The 21,566-nt window shown below is 38.3% G+C and overlaps 4 protein-coding genes across 5 annotated transcripts; 1 reads left to right on the top strand and 3 right to left on the bottom strand.

Annotated features, from left to right (window-relative positions):
- Window positions 1-196: 196 nt before the first annotated feature.
- LOC112164449 (multiple organellar RNA editing factor 1, mitochondrial-like) lies at window positions 197-2,510 on the top strand (the record flags this gene model as incomplete). The annotated part of the gene is made up of 3 exons (XM_024300640.2): window positions 197-657; window positions 1,884-1,981; window positions 2,074-2,510. Coding segments are annotated over 3 exons (624 nt in total), but the record flags the coding sequence as incomplete, so codon positions are not given.
- A 2,027-nt stretch (window positions 2,511-4,537) lies between these two features.
- On the bottom strand, window positions 4,538-5,416 carry LOC112164448 (putative receptor like protein 25). The gene has a single exon (XM_024300639.2). The coding sequence runs from the start codon at window positions 5,414-5,416 to the stop codon at window positions 4,538-4,540; it is 879 nt and encodes a 292-aa protein (XP_024156407.2).
- LOC112167718 (mitochondrial dicarboxylate/tricarboxylate transporter DTC-like) lies at window positions 5,147-11,606 on the bottom strand. 2 transcript variants are annotated; one of them, XM_040506139.1, is made up of 2 exons: window positions 10,908-11,606; window positions 5,147-5,539 (listed from the first exon to the last, which is right to left on the bottom strand). In XM_040506139.1, exons 1-2 carry the CDS (start codon window positions 11,230-11,232, stop codon window positions 5,475-5,477), a joined length of 390 nt encoding a protein of 129 aa, XP_040362073.1. In that variant the 5' UTR covers window positions 11,233-11,606; the 3' UTR covers window positions 5,147-5,474. The 2 variants fall into 2 exon arrangements, 1 of the variants encoding a protein (XP_040362073.1); XR_005799645.1 differs by lacking the exon at window positions 5,147-5,539 and adding an exon at window positions 7,533-8,666 and having other exon boundaries at window positions 10,908-11,605.
- Window positions 11,607-20,328: 8,722 nt separating this feature from the next.
- Window positions 20,329-21,276, bottom strand: LOC112164446. Its single transcript, XM_024300638.1, has one exon. It carries the CDS (start codon window positions 21,274-21,276, stop codon window positions 20,329-20,331), a length of 948 nt encoding a protein of 315 aa, XP_024156406.1.
- Window positions 21,277-21,566: the final 290 nt, after the last annotated feature.

Below are 21,566 nucleotides of genomic sequence, written 5' to 3'. Positions count from 1 at the left end.
ATTAGTAGGGTGTAAATTAAAACAATTAGAAAAATAAGTGTAAATAACCAAAATTCAAATGTTATGGGTAAATCGACAGCCATGGTAAAAATCAGAAGGGTAATTTAATCATTTTGCCAATAAATAAATGTACCTGTGTTATTTATTTATTTTTTTGGTTGAGAATATTTATAGAATGACATGAGTTTCCAATTAAACCCCGATAGATAGTCCCCCAAACACAAAACACTGTAAAACCCTAGCAAAGTCTCTCTCTCTCACTCTCTCTCTGCACCAGAACCTTCTCCGCCTCCGGCGAAGCCTAAGCAGCAGCCTCGTCGCAAATCTCCACCGTTCTCTATCGTCCACCTCCGCACTCTCCTCTGTCCCACGCTCCTCTTCCCCTTCCCCTTCCTCCTCCTCCTCCCCCGCCGTTGTTCAATCTCTCCAATTCCGATTCCAATCTCGATCATTCAGGTCGTCCTCCTTCTCTTCTGCACGGCCGCCTTACGGCAGCAACAACCAAAATGACGAGATTGGCCCCGACACCATACTCTTCGAAGGCTGCGATTACAACCACTGGCTCATCGTCATGGATTTCCCCAGAGATAACAAGCCTTCTCCCGAAGAGATGGTCAGAACTTATGAGGAAACCTGTGCTAGAGGCTTGAACATCAGGTCACCTTTCTCTCTACATGTTTGTACTTCTTTTAGTGTAAACTTGCTTCCAAAATTGGGTTGGTTTTTAATGTTATTGCTGTTAGATGCTGTATTACAGAGCCAATTGAATGTTAGCTAGGGCCAATAACGGAGCCATCGACCAGTTTAACCGAATTGAATGATAGAGGAAATGAAAAAACTAACACCATTCAAAGCAAAGCAAAAGTTTCAGCTTATACATATCTTCTTTCTTTGGATTTCTTCTGCCTTGCCTACTATGCCTAGCTTTCTGCCAAAAATATTAACCTTGTGTCAGTTCATGTGCTAGTATTTCATCAGTGCTTGTAAATGGTGACTGGTTTTAGCCAGAGCTACCACCGTTATTAGGCTTGAATACGATGAAATTGTTTTCAACTCACTTGTTGATTTCAAGTATGATCTTGTCAAAAATGAGTTTTGAGAGGATGATCGACTCAAATGAAGTCGCTTGGGACGCACAGTCCCATTTGCACATAGTTAGAGAGGGACTCGAAATACGTATGTATAGGTGTGGAGTCGGAATGAGAGAGATATAACTTGCTAGTGACTACAAAATGCACACTGGATTTGTAAATACATACATTGGTCAGATTTTGTATTTTGTATTTTATTTTTTTAGAAAGATATCGAACATACAGGCCAGAGCTCAAACATACTGTGGGTCCGTTTGTTACACAGGATTAGGGACTGAATAAAATAACCCAGCTTTCCGGCATTTGCATCTGTTTACTCTTTAGCTTATGAAACTTTAATTGTTTATTATGTATCAGCTCAAAAGCTTTGCTTTAATTGGAGAGAATTAGGGTGAGTTAGCAGCCTTCTGCTATATGATTCATTTTGCTTAAGAATGAACTGGGACACTGGGTCATGTGTACTGTAACTAGTTATTTTGTTCTCTCTGGAATTTCACTGTTGGGCTTGCCATGTTGTCATGGACTTATGAATAATGCTTGAGTGCTGTGTTAATCATTGCAAGTTGATTGACGCCAATTGCCTGATTGGTTGTTTTTCTGGTTTAGTTTCGGATGTAATGTAATGCTTGGTTGTGTATGGTTCATTGTTTGTTTGATGCATTCAGTGATTAAAGCACATTGTTTTAGATTGCCAATTTATGCCTCATTGCTTCATTTTTCTGCTTTAATATATCAAACCATATAGGTTATTTGGTTATGGAACTTTAATTGGTTATTTTCTTTGTGATTCAGTGTGGAAGAGGCAAAAAAGAAAATTTATGCTTGTAGCACAACAACGTATACAGGCTTTCAGGTGTTGATGACTGAGGAAGAGTCTGAGAAGTTTAATGGTAATTTCATAGCACTTTATGTTACCTTCAATCATCCTGAGATTCTTTTCAAAAAGTCAAGATAGTCCTGAGACTGACTTTTCCTTAAACAGGCATACCTGGAGTTATTTTTGTGTTCCTGGATTCTTTATTTTTCTGCACGATACTGGAAAAATGAGTGGGTGAGCGGTTTAACATCTTGGCAAACGGCTTTGGAGATTGTAAGCCCCAACGACACAGGAACGAGCATTTTCGGGGAGAGTTCAGACCTGGAGGGGAATCACTAATGTCTCCCTCTTAGTTGCCCAGTCTACTTACTTCTCAAATCAAAAGAAGCGGCTGGGCGAGAACAAGAAGCGGTCATCGAAATTTTTGTTGATTCCACAAGCCTTGAAAGTACATTGGAGGTACATGTGCAAAAGTAACAGACCAGCTTGATCAAGAAAAGGCTTATGTTGTTTGGAACCCTGGTTCACAATTCAGTATTTGCAACTGCAGTTGGGCACAAATAAGGAACCTGTGTGAGCATAGACTCAAGATACTCAAGGTTATTAGTGTCTGCAGGAAAAGAAGTCATCACGTGCCATCTGTCAGCTTATTGCAGTTCCACCAGGCCTTGCTTGATATGCTCCGTTGCCCAACTCATGATTCTTTAATTCGTGATCACACTGTTTCTTTAGCGGTCTTTGTAAGAACCAGTTAAGTGGACCTAATTTCGAAAGCAGCAATGGCACAATGGATCAGGCAGCCTTAGCTGATAAAGATCTAGAATTAGTAAATGAGGGCCCAGTAAGTGAAGAAGTATTATCTCATCATGAGTTGTGCGGATGAGCATGTTGCTGTGGGCACTGAAACGAGTAGTATGGTTGCATGTGGAAATGGCCTATATAATGAGGGTTGTGGAGAAGAAATCACTTCGTCTGAGATGGGAAGATGGATGTTGACCCATCATCCATCTGTATTTCTCCACCTGGGTTACATTCTGTTGATGAAGTTGTGTCTAGTCATGTCCTCTCACGAAGCAGACAGAGGCCCTTGTTTAGCACAGAAACTGAAGATTTGCTTTCTGCAGATGATCCTATCGCTAATTCAAGTGAATATGAGGATGATATGTTAGATGAAAATTGTGAAAAAAATGTGATGAGTACGGATCCACTCTCCCTTCACATCCCTTGTTCAACAATGGAGTTTGTGGAGCAATGCACAGTACGCCATTCTAATGATCTCCACAGCCATGAAGTCAATCCCGCCGTTGTTTCAAAAGTACATAATGACATTACAGTATATAATAATACCTCCCCATCTTCATCTGTGCCCGTTGAACCACAAGCTTCAGGTGTCATAGAAAATGAGAGCATGGAAATTGAAAGTGTGGACGGAGTGGACTTTGTGGAGCATTGCGCATCAACCAATCCTAATGGTAACCACAGCCATGATATCGATATTGCACCTACTGTTATTTCCAAAAGATCCCCTGACAATACTGTTTATAACAAGACCTCTGCATCTGCATCTATGCCTGTTGAATCAGAAATGGTTGTAGTGGCCGAAACTTCAGGTATCATTTTAGAAAATGATAGAATGGAAATGCATTAACAGAAGCACCAATATGTCACATCTGTTGAACTCCATAGTCAAAAGGCATTAGCAGATTGACCTCGAGCATTTCCCTTGGCAGAAGTAACATTGATGTCACTGATAACTGGCTGGCAGATCACCACAAAGTAACTTTAGAAAAAAAGTAACTGGCTGGCCGAAACTTCAGGTATCATTTTAGAAAATGATAGAATGGAAATGCATTAACTTTAGGGTCCTTGAGCGTCAGGGTATTTCTTCATGTACATACTCTTCAATAGATCCGACTATATAGAATTTTTGTTCACTCCACCTGATTTTGTTCACTCCACCAACGTTGCTGAATTGAAGCCTTAGCATCTCATTATTTTGTTCTGATGATCAAGAAAATATAAATATTTTAATAACTATATGACTAATCTACTGTATTTTCCTTAGATGGTTCTTGTAATATTCCCATATGGAGGAAGGAAAACGATAGCTAGGTAATGTGAATTTCGTTGTTCTGAAACTTTGAAGAGGAGGCCAGTGTATTGCAGGCTTTTTCTTCTTTTCCTTTTTTGTATAAGGGTAATGGGTGGAAACCATGGGGTGAATTTTAGTTGCTGAGTTCATTTAACGAAACCCTTATGTAATAAAAATAAATAAACAGTGTCCCAAGTTACTTTGATGAATGATACATAGCAAATCTATCTGAACATTTGGGAAGGTTGATAGCATTTGATGCATGGAATTGCCTGTATCTAAAACGTGCATGTATCTCTTTTTGATCTCAAGATTAATATCAAACGTAAAGTTATAAACTGAGAATTACGGAACCCTCTAAAAAAATTCCAAAGTTATTCATACTTTAATATTACAAAACCTCATTATAAATCTATTATTACACATAACAAACAACAAGCCCTTCTTCAACAAAACATACAACAAGCCTTTCAAAAAAAAAAAAAAAAAACAAGCGAACAAACAACAAAGAGCAACATATATAGTCTGATCGGTCACTCAACTTCTGGGCCTTCTCATCCTTTTCAATGTTTTCATCAGTCTGATCAGCAATGCAACAATCTCAATGAACCGCTCACTGAACCTCGCGATCACAAAGTCTGCAAGAACCACTCCCACCACCAATCCACTCACTAACCCCGCCGCAGCAAATTTCCAATCCAATTCAACTCCATCTTCTTCTTCTGCTGTTGAAGGTGGATGTTCAGGCCCCTCCTCAGAACGCGAACATTTCTTTGGCAATGGAAATCCACACAAACCTGGGTTTCCCTCATATGAAGTGATGCCGAAGGTACTAAACTGGTTTCCAACCGGTATTCGACCTGTGAGCAATTTGTTGTGCGAGACGCTGAATTGTTGGAGGAATGAAAGCTGCAACAGTGATGGAGGGATCTCACCCAAGAAGTTGTTATGTGAAAGGTCCAAAGCTTCAAGATTTGTTAAGTTTCCCAAGGATGGTGGGAGGCGGCCACTTAGAATGTTACTGGATACATTAAGTGAGCGAAGCCCCTTTAGGTTCCCAATAAATTCTGGAATCTTGCCTTCAAATCTATTGCTCGACAGATCGATGGCCATAAAGTCTTCACGAATCTTTTGGAAGTATCTCTCCAAACCTTTATTCATCAGCGTGATTGAGTACTCTAATCTGGAACTAGCTATATCACCAAGTCCGGGTTCATAAACGAAGAATCTATATTGTAACAGGTACTCCGACCCGTTTAGATCGATACCTCTCATTGCTTTTCCAGAGAGGATGAATTCAAATGCAAACTGACCGGTAAAATTATTTTGAGACAGATCAAGGATGCGCAAATCGGGGAAACCATCATGATTGCTTTGATGTCTCGGAATAGCACTGTGGAACCCAATATTCCTCATTGCCAAAACTTTTAATTTTGAAAGAGTTCCCAACCAAACGGGGAATACATCATCGAACTTATTGCTTGACAAAATGAGAGACTCGAGCCTCGAACAATTCGCCAATGACCTCGGTAATTTCCCCTGCAGTTTGTTACGACTGACATCAATGATTACCAAATCGCTTCGGTTGGTGCCTATATGAGGAAGAGTGCCATGAAAATAATTGTTTCCAGCACTTAAAACTATAAGAACACTAAAGTTTTCTAGACACTGCGGCAGCATACCATTCAAATGGTTATTTGATACATCAAGGGAACGAAGAGAACTCGCATTACAAATCAAAGGTGAAATTTCTCCAGTTAATTTGTTGCTTGATATGTGATAGAAGCCCATGTGTAACGAAGGTACCAACAATGGCCCACTAAGCCTGTTGAACGAAAGATCTAGCCCAATTAGAGAAACCCAGGGAAGGACAACCGGAGGCTGGTCAAAGCCTGAAAGGAGGTTATGAGAAATGTCCAAAAACCGCAAAGACTCTCTGCTTGTGTTCCACATCCATTTTGGTAATTGGCCATGCATTCCGTTCCAAGAAAGGTTCAAGTACTCTAATGTATCTTGATACCTTATGAAATTTGGGAACTCTTTTATGTTGCAAGAACTCAACCTAGATGCTCTAACCTTGGAATGCTAGATGCATTCATAGTTCTGGTTTCAGTGATCACATCCAAGTTGCTACCAGATAGATCTACCCGCTTTAAATTTGGTAGCTTAAGAAGTTTGAGGAACTCCACTGTACCACTGAGATTATTATGAGCTAGAAAAAGTCTGTTGAGACTTGCTACATTGAATAATGACTCAGGAATCTCTCTTTGAAATTTATTGAAACGAAGATCTAGAACAGTAAGTTTGCCAAGATTACCTAGACTAGATGGGATTGGACCAGATAATTGATTTGAACTAAGACCAAGTGTTGCAACCTGGGTAAGATTTCCGAAGAAACATGGGATGGTGCCATTAATATGGTTCTCCCCAAGTGAAAGATATGTGAGTTGGGTAAGATTCGCAAATGAAGAAGAAATTTGGCCATTGAAATTATTAGCTGAAAGGTCCAAATAGATGAGACGTCTTAGATTACCAAGAGAAAATGGTAATTTCCCGAACAGGGCGCATGAATTAAGGACGAGGGATGTCAAATGTGACAAATTGGCCAAGGTATTAGGTACTGTGGATGATATATTAATGTAAGAGATAACAAGTGTTTCCAGGCCAGTTAAATTTTGAGCTAGGCTTCTTAACAATTCTTCATTCAAAAACATATCATCAATGCTAGGAGATAGATCAAGGGATGACAACTTGGTCAATTGTAAAATTTCAGACGGGACTTGACCAGAAAAGCCAGAGGAAGAAAGGTTGAGATACCTGAGCTTTGGGAAGTTTCTAATTGTAGGAGGAATTTGAGAGGAACTGAAACAATTGTCAGCAAGGTTGAGGCTCTCAAGATGAACAAGGCGGAAGATGGTGTTGTTGGAGTTGATAGAGCCATAGAGACAACTGCTACTAAGATCAAGTCCAATCACATGATGAGTCTCCTCATCGCACTCAATGCCGTCCCATGAGCAACAATTGCTGTTTGATTTCCATGAAGAAATCTTTGGATGAGGACATGAGCAACAATTGCTGTTTGATTTCCATGAAGGAATCCTTGGAGGAGGACAACCATACATTGAAGCACTTCTGTTAATGACAAAGCTTTGCTTGAATTGCAGCAAGGCAGAGTTCTCGTCATCATGGCAAGTAGGAGTATATGACTGCAAAGAGTTGGCGTGACGTACAAGATGGAACAAGACAAGTTTTGAAAGATAAACATCGACGCAAATGCTAAATATAGAGATGATAACCCCATGATAAAATCTATGTTTAGTTTGATGAGTCTGGTTTGCACTTGGAGAAGATGAAAGCACGTATTTATAGACTGTCCTGCCGCAAATTATTGAATTAAGCCCTTAACTAATATTCCATGTCCCTATTGCATGCACTGTTTAAGAACAAGTGCGTGAAAGACGCATTCAATGTTTTATATTTTATGTAGAAAGTGATGAATTACAGTAAATGGAAAAACAAAAGACAAGTACTATTTAATGAAGGAAAGTTTAACAGGTTCATGAATTAATATGTAGGAAAAAAATTTTCACTACATTTCTTTTTTGACGAAGAAAAAATTTATCAGGACATGCTAACCTCTCTCATTGAACTGATCCTAACAATTATTCTTTTTACGTCATTACGTGGATCTCATTGAACTGATGCAATTGGGAAACTAATTAATCTCATGTAAGAGCTGAGCACTTGAACCCTAAAGCTCTCAATCTCTTTTGTTTTCGGTTTGTTATTATTAGTATTATTTTTTTTGGATAAAGAGGTTACTTTGTCTAAGAATCTATCACAAACCAATTTTTATAAAATATCGATAATCTTAAAAAAATAAAGAGGAGTGAAATCGACACACGATTTTTTGCAAACCACATCACCTCTTCTTTTTGTTATGCACATGTTCATTGTAAAACATATACAAAAGTAAAGATACAAGGGTGTAGTTTGCAAAAGAAAAAAAAAGAAGAAGCCAATTTCATCACCTCCTAAAATAAAATGCAATATCTTAGCGGGGCATGAAGCATGAAGGCAGCGCAGAATGAACGTTTTTTAGTGTTAAAGAAAAACCAATTGAGTTTGATATAATGTTACACATATACAACAAATTACCATTAGTTAAAAATATAAGCGTCAAAAGGAAGTGGACTAAAGCAAAACAAAGAACAAGCGCACCAAATTGTATATATTATTAATTATTAATTAAACGAAATGATCTAGGTATCTTAATGCATCTTTATACTAATGATGGACCAATTCTTTATAATACTTAGTCATAGACTAGATCGATTGATTGAGAATAGGCCAAGCTAGTTGACCAATGCACATACAGCCAATCTACCTCTTTGTCAATTTCTTGGATGAAGGATGCAACTGAGTGGCTGACTGCAGGGAATTAATACGCTATTAATAGGCTCAAATTTTTCAGCCATGCAATTAATATCACAAAAGATTAGTTGTATATGGAACTTCCATACATGTACTTGTAAAGAACAATAAGTTAATAATTTTGTTGGGCCAACCTCCAATAAGATTTTCCATGCATGTTAAGAAAAATTTGTTTGCACTCGGATCTTCCTGTTTGATCGTTGATGCATGTCTATATGTCCATGTCTATTGCCTTTCATGAAGGATAAGAAAGCAACGTCAGTGGTTGGAGATGAAGCAACCAATTAAGAGTACTCGAGAATAATTACAGAACTAATGTGGTTTAAAGTTGAGAGAAATTCTTAGGCAGGGGCTTCCCCACCACGTGGATATAAGGCAAGCCAATCAAACGTCAGAATTTTTTTTCCTTATTCCAAAACTGTCCCTATTTTTTTAAAATGCAATACCTAAAAAACTCCCCTGCTGGGAGTTGATTGGTCAGCACTCACCCCCACGCAAGTCTCTCTCCAAAGTTGATTATTCTTTTGGTTGAAGTCAAGAAATCTCATTTTACCGACCAAAAATAATAATAATAATAATAATAAGATATTAATTTGGATCCATTATTTACATGCAGCCAAATTGCAACCTCTAATCCTTTATCTCATTTAAAATACTTAGTCAGACTGTCACTATAAGTCTACGTCGTTTTACTTGGTCTTAATTTGTTTCATCTATTCATGTTGCATTAATTTTTTTTTCTATCGAATAGAGAATGGCAAATCTAGACTATTGCGTGAGTTTTACAACTCTTTTGTATGCAAGTGAGAAGTATGGTAACTGAGGGGATCCCTTATAATGAGGATTTTTTTGTAAGACTCACTTTTCGATCACATTCCCGTAAATCAATCTTTAGATGTTAAGATATTTATGTGTAAATCATTGTGTAATTTTTCAACCAAATTGAAAATCGTTAAACTATTCATAATCATGATTTATTAGTTATGAACATGAACAATTCATGTTTGACAGATTTGGTTTGTCCATCGATTTAATCTAGTTCGGTACCTTAACGATTAGTAATTTGAAAGTAAATTTTCAGAAGTGATATATTTATGCATACATAAATATGAACAACTAAAATGAGGACTAGTTGAGGACTTTTGTGTGAGACTCACTTTTCAATCACATTTCCACAAATGGAAACATCTAACGGTTGATTTGCACTAATGTAATCGAAAAGTGGGTTTCCCAAACCATTGATTAGAAAATCCTCAACTAGTCCTCATTTTATGAGAACCACTAAAATGAAGACTAGTTGGGGACTTTTGTGTGAGACCAACTTTTCAATCACATTTCAGCAAATCAACTAACTAGTTGGGGACTTTTGTGTAACATAACTAGCATGCCCTTTGTTCTTCTTCAGGTCCAAATAGTTGGTTGGGTTATGATTAAGAATTCTAAAATTTCAGATCTCTAGAAACGAAAATAGAAAACTTGAATTACATTCAGGAGATTTATGTGTTTCAGTTTTGTTAAGTCTAACCATCTTTTCATGAATAATTCTTTTTTCCCCTTTTTTCTTTTCCCTTATCACTAGGGCTGTCAATTCTGACACGACCCGATAACACGACTCGAAACCCGCACGAAATAAAGCGGGTTGAACCCGCACGATTAAAAAGCGGGTCGGCGGTGGGTCAACCCGCCATGACCCATTTAATAAATGGGTCGGCCACGGGTCAACCCGCCAACACGAAGTGAACCCGTATAACCCAATTATGTTGTACTTCTTCTTGAAATTTTGGACGTTTGGAGTATTTGATCATAGGATTAAACAATTTGAAATATTTTGCTTTATTATTATTAGATTTAATTATTTATGAATTATATATAATTATTTATATTCTTTGTCTTGTGGAGTTTTTAGCGAATTTAATCAATTTATGCATTTTTTTAGTTAAATGGGTCGTATTGTTAACATTTAAATGGGTCATTTTGTCTAACACTACACGACCTATTTATTAAATGGGTTAAGCGGGTTGGAAACGGGTAATCCGTTTAATAAATAGGTTGGGTTTGGGTTTAAATTTTTGACACGATTATTAAATGGGTTGGGTTTGGGTTTGTCTCTTGAGACACGACAAATACCTTGACCCGACACGAACCCAACCCGACACGACCCATTGACAGCCCTACTTATCACATATAGGTGAGAACCTATGCACCTAAACCAATGTGGGAGAGCAACTACAACGAAAGACATAAATCCATTTGACAACGGTAAGAACTGCATATGTTGGTCATCAAACTAAATACCAACAACAAAATAATAACCAAATTATATGATATTGGAAATGTAATTGTCCTATGTCTCATTCTGCTGTGATTAAGGAGTTTTAAAATTGTATTGTGAGATAAGTGTATAGAGCTATAGATAAGATTTTATTAAGCTATTAATGCCTGAAAAGTCAAGTAATTAGGAGAGGATTTTTACCCAGCTGTGCTCTTGTTTCGCTTAAACCACATGAGTCCCTGAGATAACAGAGGCTTGGATTATAAGATGCGAGCATACCCACATTTGTCCCCATTCTTGTCTTCACATAAGGACCAGCATTTGTCCATAGTGCTGAAATTTTTCTATTGCCACTCATAGAGTTGAGAGCATCAAATATGTTTCTGTATTTGGCACGCTGCACGACTGATAAAGTCGTAGGATCAACCTGCGGGAGACATGCAGAAACAAATGGAAAACTGAAGTATGCCTCAGCCGCCCCGGAAATCAACCCGCAAGCAGCTTCCTGATAAAGAGTTAATGCCATTCCATCATTGGTAGCAATTGCTTTGTTTCTTAGAGTCCTAATAGAACAAAGGCAATAAAATCAAAATTCAAATAGGGCATTCTGAATAAGAAGAACAATAGTTAGACTTAAACCAGATAAACAGTCATCTACACTCATTAAACATGTTAGAATTTGTGGCTTTGATACCACTGTTGGAATTTGGTGCGGAAGCTTTAGTAGTAGTGAGTTAGGACAATGTGTTTAGGACTTTAATTTTGGGAGCAAGAATTTGGGAGGAGTTAAAAACAGAGGAGGTTGTTCAATTAAAACAGAGGAGGCTCGTCAACTATTGATTGATTGGTTAATTGATTGGCTGCTTAGTTTATTGCTTGATTAGAAGAGTACATGCAGATACATATTTATAGACATGGTCAGCCGACTTCCTTACTAGCCCACCGACTTTCTTTACTTCCACCGAATCAACTTACAATTATCAAATACATTCTAGACTTTTCTACAACTTGATTATATTCCAACTTGCATGATTCTTCTAGATACTTGCTGTAATAACTTGATCATTCTAGATCAATCTAGCAATTCTTGGACTTCTCTTAGTTGCTCTAAACTTCTCTAGATTGATGTAGATTATTTTAGATGATCAATGTGCATTAACTTTCAACAAAACAACAAATGTTATCACTTCTTAACCTGAATTAACAAACATTTGCATTTCCATATGTGTCATAAGAACTACTACAAAATCAGTAAAGAATTACAGTAAATACTTGTACGTTTTGGCTCGTTGGGCACTCGAAAACTTACTCAAATAATCCAAGTTGAAGGCCTGTAGATAAAGTACGAATCACAATCCCATCAGGACACGACTGCAGACAACAATGAAATTCACCCAAGTTTAATCTTGAAAGCCCTTGTCAGAATTCAACATCAAGATGTTGACTTTCTTGTTCAAAACTCAAAACCCAAAACCCTGAAAGTGAAAAAGATGGGACCTTGGCAAGAATGTTGAAGCCCAGAAATCTGGGACTTCGGCGAATTGGAGATAACAATGGGGAGTAGTAGATGGCAGCGAAAGGAACATAAAGGGTCAAGCCTTGAAGAAACGCAGCGAGTCCGCCATTGACGAAGGGCTTTAGCGACGGCCAACGCTCAATAAACGGTACGTCGTACTCTGGCTTGGTCTTCTTCTTCTTGTTCTGGTCTATGATGAAGCTCATATCATTTGCAATTCTAGTGGCTACTCTGTGATTCTCTTCCGCCCACCTTCTCTCTCCCGCCACCTTCTCTCTACTGTGACCAAACCGGAACCCAAAGTTACAATGGGCCGTCTTTGCTCATCAGGCCCATGATTTTTCTTGCAAAAAATTTGGAAGAGGGTGCATCGTAGCTGTAATAAAGGTGCACACTCACTAGCTAGCCAGTTGATGGCAAGGACTAAAATATTGAATATGGAGGAAATATTGATAGTCTAAAAAATGAAAATTTTTAATATGAATATCAAATAAATTTCGATCTAAATAAATTTTTGAAAAAAATAATGGAAATTTAGGAAGTAACATGAAAATCATTAATGAATTTTCATGAAATGTTTACATTATCAGTTACATATAATATTTCAAAAAATCAAAAACTTTATTGTTTAATGATTATAATAATTTGGAGTATAATAAGATACATTGACATGACAAAGATATGAAATTCTACATGAGAAATCTCATAAATGACTTAAATAGGAGATTAGGAGAGTTAATTATTAATTATAATAATATTTTACAATTAAATAGATATGTTAAAAAACATCGGTCTTCAAATAAAAAGAAAAAAATGTAGAAAAATAGAGCCAAATATTAACTAGTTAGCAAATTAGATAATTAGAAGATTTATAAGCATGGAGGGAAAAGACTCAAAGAGCGATCGATGGCCCTATAAATTTTCAAAGTTTTCCTCTTTGGATGTTATTCAGTTTAGTCGGATTGGATAAGGACAATGACTAGTTTTCATGAGCCCCATATCGTGAGAGGTGGCGATAATTTCAGAATTTCAGGAGAATATCAGGAATTGCACGAAAATTTTGAATATTTCCAGAAATATCGTGAAATTTCAAAAATTTCTCACGATATTCTTTTTAGAGCAATTAATCAAGTTTGACAATGGGTTTTTCAAAAAGTCTTACAGGGGACTCTAGGAACTCTAAATAGTTGTTTGAACAACGAATTACATTTACGTACCATCAGTACTAATATTGGCATGTTTGGAACGGTGAAAGAAATAATATATTAGTCCTTCTACTGCAGGCATTTTTTTTTCTTCCAAAAAAAAAAAAATACTCATGGTAACAATCATTGATGGTTCTAAAACAGCTAAGCCTATGTTACATGCAATAGTACCTAAAATTACTACTGGAAAAATATATAAAAGATCGCCATGGGGGTTCTCCATAATAATTATGACCCATCCCTTTAGCCAATTTAGCTCTTAACACAGGATTGCTTCTTTGTGGTCTAACATTCTTGCCAATACATTATCCTCATTTTGTTCCGGGTTGTAATCTCTAATAAAAAATATAGCTTCGTGAAATACTTTAATTGTTTATTTTTGACAGGAATCAATAAAGAAAAATAAAAAATATTTGAATCCGATTTGATTTCATCCAAATGTAGTAATATAAAAACAAAGGGAACTGTTCCGATTTCATTGAGGCGTCTTGAAAGTTATTTGGCGTTTTCATACGATATCCACGATTCCTCTTGGTTTGTAATTGAATACACAAATTAATTGGTTATGTTAGGTTAGCTATATGCTGTGTATTATCAACAATTTCTACATAGGGTGGTAAAATGATGTCTTGAGCAGTTACATACCCAGGACCTTTGCCATAAATAGACGCATTACGAGTTCCATACAGATTACTTCTCAATACAATTTCTTTTAAATTCATTAAAATTTCATGTACAGATTCTTGAATACCTACGATGGTAGAATATTACCTATGATGGTAGAATATTCGTGTGGTATTTTCTCAGATCTTGCACGTGTAGTACATGTACCTTCTGTTTCTCAGAGTAAAGCTCTTCGCATCACGATGCCTATTGTATCGGCTTGGTCTTTCATAAGTGGGGCCAAAATAAAGCGTCCATAATAACGACGCTTGTTGTCTACTCTTGATTCAACACACTTCCACTATAGTGTCCGAGTAGATACTGTTACTTTCTCTCAAACCATAGTATTATTATTTGATCAAATCATTCAATTATTTATTTCTCTTGAAATCTCTTCAATGTTTACACACGCCTCTTCACTGTCCTAGTCTTCCTTGATCCACTTGGCTACATCCGCCCCTTGTACTATTTAAATAAAAATAGAAATTACAAACATTTCCACCATTTATCATTACTTGTAAAAGAGAATACAACATAAATGGAAACCCTTTTATTTTAATCTTTTGGTTAAAAAAAAAGTACTAAAATACTAATTTAATTATCGTAATAATTATAATTAATAATTATAGTAATTAAATGATTAATTATAGTAATATGGTAAAGGAGCAATACTTTCAAAAAATTTCCATTAATGAAAGATGTAAATCCATTGGAAAATCAAAAATACGCATCCGTCGCCAAAAGGATCACCCTAAGATGATCATCTCATGGCTATTGAGAACGAATCAAATCAGCACTACACCAAAAACAGCCTTTTACCGCCCACAATGTGCGCCGTAAATACCCTTTTACAGCGCAAAAAAGTAGGCTGTAAATGTCGGAGCCGTAAAAGACATTCCTCAATAATCCAATTTGATTTATGGAATGTTTGCACGCCGTGAATGTCAAGAAAGCACGCCTTAAATGACTCTCTGACCACTTATTTACGGCGCACTGGGCATGCCGTAAAAGACTTTATTCACGGCCTACGACGAACGCCGTAAAAGACTGTTTTTATGGCACACTTTTGCATGCCGTAAAAGAAGTAGTTGCCCAATTTTTTAGAGCCCAATTTGCAAGCTGTAAAAAGCTTTTTTGTCAATTTTTATATGTCATTCACGACGCACATAACCTGCCATAAAAGTCTTTGTGGCAAAGAGGTTTCCTGGCTGCTCATAATCCAAAAATGATCAACTAACAAAATGACTTTAGCAAAAATAATATTAACCTCAAAGTACAGGTGAAACTGCATATATATCATAGATAATAGAAAGGGTTTTAACAAACTTTTTATATCCAATCTGCTACAGACCAAGTACAATTTCTAGCAAACTTGAGTTTAAACTTATGTTAAGAATATAGCATATTACAAAATATACTACATATTTTGAATGGATGCAGATTCTCTCAATTGACCATCACTTTGAGCACTTTATCATCAGTAGGGCAATGTTAATAGAAACCTCAAAAAGTGGAAGTCCCTGTTATGAATGTAAAGCACAGTTAATAATAAACGAAAGCAAGTACTCAGCAAACTATCTAATAGCAGATGACCATCTGAGTTAAACATACATATGAAGATGTCAATTTTCCTGTAACAGTAACAAGTTCAATTATCCAATACTTCACAACAACTTTTCTAAAAACAATCAATGACATAAAAACACAAAATTGTTACAAAATGAAAGCAAAAGTGTTTCAGAAAAAAAGAGAGTTTGGACGCATGGAGATATGGTGTGTCTATTCATCTCACCATGAGGGGGTTTATATAGGAGTACATGATGTATGCAAATGGACAACGTTTAATAGCAACGTCAATTACTCCTATTCACAATTCTATCAATCACTAATCTATAGTGAAAGGCATATATGACTCTCCATCTATTTATATGATATTAGCCATAACTATTTACAACACTCCCCCTTGGATATTTCATGTCAATAGTGTTGCCTAGGCTGAGCGCTTCTAAGTTGCCTTGTCAAAAACCTTGCCAAATAATAAAAACCCTGTGGGAGAAAAACAACCTTGGTCGAAGGAGAAAAAGAGCACAACGGGCGTGAATGTGGAGTAGTCATATCACAACAGAGATAGGTGAAGTCTTCTTATCAGCATCATAAGTAGATAGTATGTCTACGAGAGGTATGCATTAGAGTTGCTACACCAAAACCTTGCCCGGTAAACCCAGTGGGAGAAACCCGTGGTCGAAGGGAAAAGATGAGCAAATGCATATATGTCAAATCAAAGCATCTTCAGGATGCAGTAAGTGGGGTGACCATGCCAGAGATGTGCCTTGTCAAAACCTTGCCAGGTAACAAAACCCAGTGGGACAAAAATAACCCTGGACAAAGGACGAAAAGAGTACACGATGGTCAAGTGGGTATGCTTCAGGATACTCCCCCTGATTTCGACTCCCTCTGAAAATTGCATGTTAGGTAATTCAGATAGTTTACGTAGACCAATACCTTGAACATGCTTATGGAATGTAGACTTTGGTAGTGACTTGGTAAAGAGGTCTGCACGATTGCCTTCAGATCGAATCTGTTTGACTTCAATCTTCTGATGCTCTTGTTGCTGCTGATTGAAGAAGAACTTCGGTGCAATATGTTTGGTGTTGTCTCCTTTGATGAAACCCGTCTTCATTTGCTCAATACAAGCAGTATTATCTTCGTGGATAGTGGTTGGTTCATCAGTAGTGGAATACAGTCCACATGTGCTTCGAACATGCTTTGTGATGGCTCTCAACCATATACATTCACGTACTGCTTCGTGAAAAGCTAGAATCTCAGCATGATTCGAAGAGGTAGCAACAAGAGTCTGTTTTGTAGACCTCCTAGAAATTGCAGTATTCCCAATAGTAAAGACATAACCAGTTTGGGAACGCGCCTTGTGCGGGTCTGATAGATAGCCTGCATCAGCATATCCAACAAGGCGAGCATCATTCTGAGGATCAAGGGGGTTTGGTCCATTTCTTGATGCATAGGGATAGAATAAGCCCATATCGGTCGTACCTCTAAGGTAGCGAAAAATGTCTTTTATGCCATTCCAGTGGCGGCGTGTTGGCGCAGAGCTATATCTAGCTAACAAGTTCACAGAGAATGAAATGTCTGGTCTAGTGCATTGAGCCAAGTACAATAATGCGCCTATTGCACTTAGATATGGGACCTCTGGTGCCAATATCTCTTCGTTATCATCTGCAGGACGAAACGAATCTCTCTTAGGATCTAGACTTCGAACAACCATGGGAGTGCTTGAGGGCTTTACTTTATCCTCATTAAAACGTCTTAACATCTTCTGGATGTAGTTTGATTGATGAAGCAGAATGTCATCATCACGGTGCTCGAGCTCCAGGCCAAGGCAGTAATTCGTTCTCCCAAGATCTTTCATCTCAAATTCAGACTTCAGGTGCTTTGCGGTTTCTTTGATCTCTTCAGGAGTACCAATCAGATTCATGTCATCGACATAGACCGCCACAATTGCAAATCCAGAACTTGTTTTCTTAATAAACACGCATGGGCATAGTTCATTGTTTACGTATCCCATCCCGATCAAATATTCACTTAGACGGTTATACCATATCCGTCCGGATTGTTTTAATCCATAAAGTGAACGCCTCAAACGAATGAAGAGCGTGTTCCGTGGTCTAGAACTATTTGCACCGGGTATCTTAAGTCCTTCAGGAAATTTCATGTATATCTCTGTATCAAGATCCCCATAGAGATAAGCTGTGACCACATCCATTAGCTGCATACTCAGTTTTTCGGAAACTACCAAACTGATAAGGTAGCGGAACGTTATGACGTCCATTACGGGAGAATATGTCTCCTCATAATCAATCCCAGGGCGTTGAGAAAATCCTTGCGCCACTAGACGAGCCTTGTATCTCACAATCTCGTTTTTCTCATTACGCTTCCTTATAAATACCCATTTAAATCCTACAGGTTTAACATGGGGAGGTGTGGGGACTACAGGTCCAAACACCTTTCTCTTTGTCAAGGAATCTAATTCGACCTGGATTGCTTCTTTCCATTTTGGCCAGTCATCTCTACGTTGACATTCATCAACGGAGCGAGGTTCGATGTCATCACTATTTATAATTTCGGTAGCTACTGCGAATACAAATATATCATCGATGATAATCTCATTCCGATTCCAGATCTCACTTAAGCATGCATAATTTACCGAGATTTCTCTATTCTCGGGAGTGGGTTCAGACGTTGGAGCGTCCCCCAACGTAGTCTCTTCTAGGACGGACCCATAATCCGGAATTGTCTCGTGAGATGGATCAGTTGAGATCGCGATGTCTAGTGGATTGGTTTGTGCCAGTTTTACCCTCTTCCGGGGATAAGAATCCTTCGAACCTAGTGGTCTTCCTCGCTTCTGGGCAGGGACATATGACTGGTTAGCCACCATGGTCGTACCTCGTCCATCTGGGGTGACGTGTCCTACAGGGACATCTATCCTTGCAGGCATATTTGCAGCAGGTATATGTGATCTCGTCACTTTAGCTAGATCAGAGAAAGCGTCTGTCATATTTTGGGCTACCCTCTGTAGATCTAGAATTCTCCGCACTTCATTATCACATTGTACGGTTAGGGGATCAAGATGAGACATAGTGGGGACATTCCACGTCAATTCACGTCGTTCATCAGGAACGGTAACGTTCTTATCTCCCCCTAACGGCGGGAAGACTGTCTCATCAAAGTGACAATCCGCAAATCTAGCTGTAAAGAGATCGCCTGTCAAGGGCTCTAAAAAGCGTATAATGGATGGGGATTCATAACCGACATATATGCCCATCCTTCGTTGAGGACCCATTTTTGTACGTTGTGGTGGCGCAATTGGCACGAAAACTGCACACCCAAATACGCGTAAGTGCGAAACATCAGGTTCGTACCCAGTAACCAATTGTAACGCGGGATAAGGTTGGGTGGCAATGGGCCTCAGTCGGACCAACATAGCTGCATGCAAAATTGCATAGCCCCACGCAGATACTGGAAGCTTGGTGCGCATTACCAAGGTCTGTGCGATCATTTGTAATCTTTTAATGAACGCTTCTACGAGACCATTCTGGGTATGAACATAGGGAACTGGATGCTCAATATTAATCCCAAGGGATATGCAATAATCATCAAATGATTTTGATGTAAACTCTCCAGCATTATCAAGTCTTATAGACTTTATTGGATAATCCGGGTGGTGAGCCCTTAATTTAATAATCTGGGCAAGGAGTTTAGCAAACGCAGCATTTCTTGTGGACAATAACGTAACATGTGACCACCTTGTCGATGCATCAACCAAAACCATGAAATATTTAAATTGTCCGCATGGTGGTTGGATAGGTCCACATATATCCCCTTGTATCCTTTGTAGGAAAAGGTTGGAGTCTTTTTCAGTCTTTGGATATGATGGTCTTACATTTAATTTTCCCAATGAGCATGCTTGGCATAATGTGTTACTATACACAAGATCCTTATTGGTAAGTGGATGCCCATGGGATAAATTTAGGATACGGCGCATCATACTTTGACCTGGGTGTCCCAAACGGTCATGCCAAAGTAAGTAGTTGCTTGAATTGGTTATCTTCTGGCTAGTTATGTGATTTGCCTCAATTGATCTTATGGTAGTCATGTAGAGACCACTCGAAAGGCATTTTAGCTTCTCCAATGTACGCTTCCGGCCGTACAAATTGGAGGTTATGCAAAGATATTCCACTCATTTTCCTCAGTGGTTTCAACGTGATAACCGTTGGCTCGAATATCCTTAAAACTCAATAACGTTCTTCTGGAACGTGGAGAATATAAGGCCTCATTAATGGTAAATTCAGTACCATTGGACAACATAAAATGGGCTTTGCCATGGCCCTCTATTAGGTTGGATTGACCTGATATAGTTGTCACAGAGGTATGAGTAGGCAATAAGTTTGTAAAATACTTCCTATCTCGGAGTATGGTGTGCGTAGTAGCACTATCAGCCAGACAACAAACTTCCCCACAAGACATGCCTATTCATAAATTTAATTCAATGGATCACATGTATGAAAATAAATAACTTTATTGAATTAAACATCCAAGCATAACCAACTCATAAAACCAATATCCCAAAAATCACCAAAGATAATCCAAAGGAAATATAAACTATTATTCATAACAATAATATAGATATGGCACAAGTGCCTATTATGTCCATGTTCTCTAGTTTTCAATCCTCGATGTACCCATTGGCTGCTTGGAAATCAGTAATCTCCAAGGTGGTATCCATAGGAACTGACTCTTCCACAAGGTTGGCCTCTCGAGTTCCGCGTCTGGCGTGATACTCTCCTATCTCTTCATTTGTTGCACGGCAGGTGCGAGACCAATGGTCAGTGCCTCCACATCTATAACATAGATTATGCTGATTTTGAGGGTGACGGGCCAGGCCAACATTCTCTCTAATTTGAGCTTGTTGGACCTGGGCATTTCTGTTTCCACCACGTGGGCCTTGTCCACGTCCTCCTTGACCCCTTGGGCGATTACCTTGGTGGTCACGGTCATATGGGGCATTTCTGGGCCCATTTCTCCTTCCATGTCTCGGACGTTCAGGCCTCCTTCCCCTTCCACGACCCCGGTTTCTCCTTGCGCGATTATTTTCGCGATGGGCAATAGCATTTGCTTCAGGCAAAGGAACTGTTCTGGTACCGGTGGGCCTTGCTTGATCATTCCTCAAAAGTAGGTCGTTGTTCTTTTCAGCGAGCAACAGGACGGTGACCAATTCTGAGAATCTAGCAAAGTTTCTCTCCCTGTATTGTTGCTGCAGGACCATACAGGAAGGAGGAAAGGTGGAGAAAGTTTTCTCCAATAGATCAGCTTCTGTGAGCTCTTCTCCACAGAATTTTAGGAGTGACCGAATCCTACAGATTTCAGAGTTATACTCATTGACAGTCTTGAAATCCTGGAAACGTATGTTCTGCCAGTCGTGCCTTGCTTCTGGCAAGTAGATAGTCCTCTGATGGTTGAATCGCTCTTCTAGAGCGACCCACAGGGACCATGGGTCCTCTTCAGCTAAATATTCCACCTTGAGTGCTTCCTCCATATGTTTCCTGATGAAAATCATAGCCCTTGCCTTCATATCTTCAGGGGCGATGTTGTCAGCATTAATCGTTGATCTCATCTTATTTGCAGTCAAATGGAGCTTGAAGCTTGTTGAGATTTGACATTCTCAACAAGGATTCAAAGGATAATTGTTAGTGCTATGGGTAATAATTTCCACAAGCAATCAATAAGAACTTCAGGTTCTATAACATGGTATGAAAATTAGGATTAAACATGTACATGGTGAATTAATGAATGAAACTTCAAGTTCCTTATATGACATTATCGAAATTACAGATTCGATATTCATGAAATGTTATTTCTCAACCCTTTTGGTAACTCCAATTAAATACGACCAGGTAAGAGTAT

Source organism: Rosa chinensis, chromosome 5 (assembly GCF_002994745.2).
Source record: "Rosa chinensis cultivar Old Blush chromosome 5, RchiOBHm-V2, whole genome shotgun sequence".
NCBI classification, from domain to species: Eukaryota; Viridiplantae; Streptophyta; class Magnoliopsida; order Rosales; family Rosaceae; genus Rosa; species Rosa chinensis.
The sequence above is the reverse complement of the archived record's forward strand: the minus strand, read 5'-3'. Positions and strand labels throughout refer to the sequence as shown.

Coding starts and splice junctions, on each gene's coding strand:
- LOC112164446 (XM_024300638.1), bottom strand. CDS start 21,276: ATGAGATCAACGATTAATGCTGACAACATCGCCCCTGAAGATATGAAG.
- LOC112167718 (XM_040506139.1), bottom strand. CDS start 11,232: ATGGCATTAACTCTTTATCAGGAAGCTGCTTGCGGGTTGATTTCCGGG. Junction 5,540..10,907: donor CGAAACAAGAGCACAGCTGG/GTAAAAATCCTC, acceptor AACAAACTGCAG/GGGAAATTACCGAGGTCATT.
- LOC112164448 (XM_024300639.2), bottom strand. CDS start 5,416: ATGAGGAATATTGGGTTCCACAGTGCTATTCCGAGACATCAAAGCAAT.